This window comes from Lottia gigantea (genome assembly GCF_000327385.1).
Source record: "Lottia gigantea unplaced genomic scaffold LOTGIsca_69, whole genome shotgun sequence".
In the NCBI taxonomy this organism is placed as follows: Eukaryota; Metazoa; Mollusca; class Gastropoda; family Lottiidae; genus Lottia; species Lottia gigantea.
Genome location: NW_008710347.1, coordinates 830,496 through 835,388, shown reverse-complemented (window position 1 = coordinate 835,388; position 4,893 = coordinate 830,496). Strand labels below are relative to the sequence as shown.

The window sequence follows — 4,893 nt, the reverse complement described above, 5'->3', positions numbered from 1 at the left end:
TGCTTGTTGATTTCAATATAAACAGAAAGCTGTGACTTCTTATTAAGAATTAGTTCTGAGTTGGGCTATTAATAGTTTAATTTTCCAAGTTTTTATTTGAAGATCACAGTACAGTGATGTTTACAGATATAACATATAACATTTGATTATCCTGTTATGTCTACAGATAGACCTTAAAGATACATTGTTCTCTAACCATCTGTTCATTCAATTAATAGATCAAATTTGTTGATATATTATAGAAGATTTTGAATTATTTTACTCTTTTAGAATTAGATATTGTATTTTATGAAATTATATTGAAATTATGATAATCTACATGAATTATTGTACGCAAAAAAAGAAAATAGCACATTTTCTTGTTTAAAAATATCTTTTTATTTGATTATATTTCTATTACATTAAACATTAAACACTTTATCACTCTGAAGTCAACTCAATCTTAAAGGAAGTTAGCTTTAAAAATATTTGATTTACAGGACATAATTTAATCTTCCTTTTCTGGGTGTGAACTGAATGAAACATGTTAAAAAAATACAATTTATATTTTACAGTCTAAACATCACAAGAAAGGAAAAGGACATTATGAAGACAAAATTGCACATGGAAATCGTAAGTTATTTATTGGAAACAATTTAAGGGGTATAGCCTTCTGATAACACGAAATTGACACAGAAATATTTTCTATGATAACTCTGCTTGTACAGAACAGAGAATTGGAGTGCAGTAATGTACAAAGTTTGAGGTAGCTTAACATAGTATGTTGTGTCAGATCCAAACCAGTGCCTCATATCTTCAATCTTCAATCTTGTTTGAAATGTTCATGAGGTATCTTAATAGAAAATATGCTAGCTTTTGGTAATTTGATTTTTTAATATGCCATCACTATAAGGTGACAAAACCTTACATATTGGAGAAAAAAACTCAGGATTAAAAAGTTTTAAAAAATTGATACAAGAAAAATTATAATAGTAAAGTCTTTATTTTACATGGGTCAAAATTAGGCCCAATACACAAGAACACAGCCCTATCTAACATTCAGTCCATGGGTACAATATAATGAAGGAATGAGAAAAAAAAACAAAAATACACAATATCTTGGTGGAAAACCTGTTTAATAAATACACAAGTAAATGTGTATTAAATAGACAAACTATGTTGCTGTAATCAAGTACATGTGTGTTAAATAGACAGGCTATTTTGCTGTAATCAAATACATGTGTATTAAATGGACAGACCCTGTTGCTGTAATCAAGTACATGTGTATTAAATGGACAGACTATGTTGCTGTAATCAAGTACATGTGTGTTAAATAGACAGATTATGTTGGTGTAATCAAGTACATGTGTGTTAAATAGACAGATTATGTTGCTGTAATCAAGTACATGTGTATTAAATGGACAGACTATGTTGCTGTAATCAAGTACATGTGTGTTAAATAGACAGATTATGTTGGTGTAATCAAGTACATATGTGTTAAATAGACAGATTATGTTGCTGTAATCAAGTACATGTGTATTAAATGGACAGACTAAGTTGCTGTAATCAAGTAGATGTGTGTTAAATAGACAGACTATGTTGCTGTAATCAAGTACATGTGTGTTAAATAGACAGACTATGTTGCTGTAATCAAGTACATGTGTTTTAAATGGACAGACTATGTTGCTGTAATCAAGTAGATGTGTAATAAATGGACAGACTATGATACTGTAATCAAGTACATGTGTATTAAATAGACAGACTATGTTGCAGTAATCAAGTACATGTGTATTAAATAGACAGACTATGTTGCTGTAATCAAGTACATGTGTGTTAAATAGACAGACTATGTTGCTGTAATCAAGTACATGTGTGTTAAATAGACAGACTATGTTGCTGTAATCAATTACATGTGTGTTAAATAGACAGACTGTGTTGCTGTAATCAAGTACATGTGTGTTAAATAGACAGACTATGTTGCTGTAATCAAGTACATGTGTGTTAAATAGACAGACTATGTTGCTGTAATCAAGTACATGTGTGTTAAATGGACAGACTATGTTGCTGTAATCAAGTACATGACCACAAAAGATGTAAAAGCCATTTGCCATAAATAATGAATTACCTATACACTGTATAATGGTGAATATTATGCGCACCTCTTCTTACCTTAAAGGAAATCTAGAAAATCTGTCAATCTGTCAAAGCTATTGTTTTCTGAAATTTAGGCAGAGATTAATTTGATAATTTTGTTACAGAATGTACAGCAGATGATATGGCTGAAATGAGACAGAGATTAGCTGGTTGGTTCAGATTGATACATGCACAAGATAGAGAAAGTCATCCCCACCGTTCACATCATGGTCATCATAAACACAATAAACATCTATCAGTAAAAAAAGAATTGAGACTCCATCATCATGGTAGGTTTCTTTCTTAAACTGTAGTAGTCTGGAAAAAATTTGGTTACTAATGGACATTATACATTTCTTAGAGTCGTTTGGAAGGGACAATAAAGAGTAGGCTAATGCTGCTGTCTTGGCAACATTTCTCTCATTGTGCACTGCATTGCATTGTCTGTCTTCGCTAGCCCAATCAGGTGCAGAAATATAGGACCTATAACAACATATGATTTCATTACTTAACATAATTGTAACATTTTATCAATATCAATAAATAAATACAGACTGGAATAAAACTTAATATTTGGTTTCCTATGGGAATATACAGACAGGAAAATATCAATGAAATAAATATTCCTTATTTATATTACAATTATTTATATACAGTTGCTTGTTTTTTCTCAACATTGCCATTACTAATTTTTTGACATATTATATATTTCAGAAGGAAAATGTAAATGTTTAAAATCTGTGATGTGGGAATTTAGACATCTTGATGAAAATAAAAATCACTTTTTAAATCAGAATGAATTAAAAGAAATAGAAAGAAACAATATGGAGCCTTGTTTACGACCTTATTTAGAATCCTGTGACCACAATAAAGATGGCCGACTTTCCAGAAATGAATGGTGCTGTTGTTTTTCTGATGTTTGTAAGTTTTTAATTTACTTATTTTTGTTAATGAATAATATATATTTTTCTACTGTATGTCCACATCACTATATGCATTATTAACTTACAGACAAAGCAGATGTTGAAATTTCATTCTGAAAATCAATACGGATAGCTCAAATTGAGAAGACGGAAACAAATTTGTTTATATCTTTTTCTACTCTTGTATTTTGTTATTGCAGTACCACCATGTTATAAGGAATTAAGAAATCTCAGAGAGAAACTATTGACAGAAGACAAAGGTAAAGTATTAGAAAGTATATTCCAATGTTGGCCTATTTCTATTTCTCTACCATAAAACCTCAGGAAAATGTGTTGTATACAGCCATGGATATTTTGTGAAAATCGGGATACAAATTGATTCATTGTGATATCAAGTATGGTCTTATTGTTATCCAACTTTTACTTTGTTAATTTTTGTTTGCGTTTGTTTTTATACATATATAGTGAATTTGAAGGTTTAATGGTATATTTTATATTTACAGATATGATTTTACCCAAGTGTGATCATGAAGGTTTTTATGCTAAAGAACAATGTAAAGGTGAACACAATAAACCAAGAACTTGTTGGTGTGTTGATTTAAATGGTAATAAAGTTCCTCATACAGAATCTATACATCGAGCTCATTGTGGTTTGTAACTTTAGTTTGTTTCTAATGCCTTATGATTATCAAAATGATTTTTATCTAGACTCGTTTGTAGTAGTCTGTAAATGGTTTGTCAATTTATTTTCGTCCTTGACATGAAAGCTGAGTGCAATCTGATGTGATTTGTTGGATAAGATCTATACAGTGCTGATTAAATTTTTAGAATTGTCATAATTGGACAATGTAGCCCATAACATATCTGAAAGTTTTAACTAAAAAAATCCAGCCAAAACTTACATAACCCTTTAAAGTTTGTTATGCTTTTGTGCTACAGGCTGTGCAAGTTAAAAATGCCTTGTTGACAGTTGGAAATCAAATAGTAGTAGACTTATGGTGCAGTCCTTGCAAAATTTCCCTCATTGCACACACTTAAAACTCTCCATCTCTTTCAATTTCTATATTTTACTTTATTTCAGGTCATTATAATGTTCTGGGATTACCTAAAAAACATCATTAAAAATATACAAATTCTGCCTAGTCTTTAATTAAATAAACTCTGACAGTTGTGATCCAGCTTAATGTACTTATAGATATATACCTACCTAGCTTTTCCATCTTTTATATAGAGATTTTTAACTCTTCATTGTTGTTTTTATATGTCAAAATATTGGAGCTTCTGTAATTAGTGAGACTATTTTTAATTTGTTTTTATCATTAACAGCATTACGTATGGTTTTGTTCCAAACAATTTCCAAATTCCTACTTAATTTGCAAGGTGATGTAAATGCAAGAAATTTCTAAACTTCATAGCATTGTCTGTAAACAAACCCAATAATGTGGTTAAAATTTTTTGATATTTGTGTGTGTGGTAGCAGCTATTGTTATTTACTATGCAATATAGGTAGTGTACAGTGGATATATCATGGTTAATTCCAATATAGTCATTCCAATCTTTATTATATAATTACATTACTTTTATTTATTTAAATTTTAAAATCTCACATTATCCCACCGTTAGGCTAAGTCCAATCTACCTGATGCAACTTTTTGATGTTGTGATTTTACTACTTACATAGCACATCATTTTCTAGTCTTTTGACTAACCTCTAAGTTCTAACATTCAGTTTATTATAATTTGTGCTGAAATTTGTCATCCAAAATAAAACTTGCAGCTTTGTTAGGGTTGTTAGTAAAGAAAATAGATCTTGTAAATTAGATTAAATACATCCCAGGTGGTGCTCTATTGGTGAGTT

The 4,893-nt window shown here is 29.9% G+C and overlaps 1 protein-coding gene across 1 annotated transcript; it reads right to left on the bottom strand.

The window, feature by feature from the left end:
- Window positions 1–1,031: 1,031 nt before the first annotated feature.
- On the bottom strand, window positions 1,032–2,090 carry LOTGIDRAFT_130468 (hypothetical protein; the record flags this gene model as incomplete). Its single annotated transcript, XM_009065296.1, has 1 exon — window positions 1,032–2,090. One exon carries the CDS (start codon window positions 2,088–2,090, stop codon window positions 1,032–1,034), a length of 1,059 nt encoding a protein of 352 aa, XP_009063544.1.
- Between the last annotated feature and the right edge of the window lie 2,803 nt (window positions 2,091–4,893).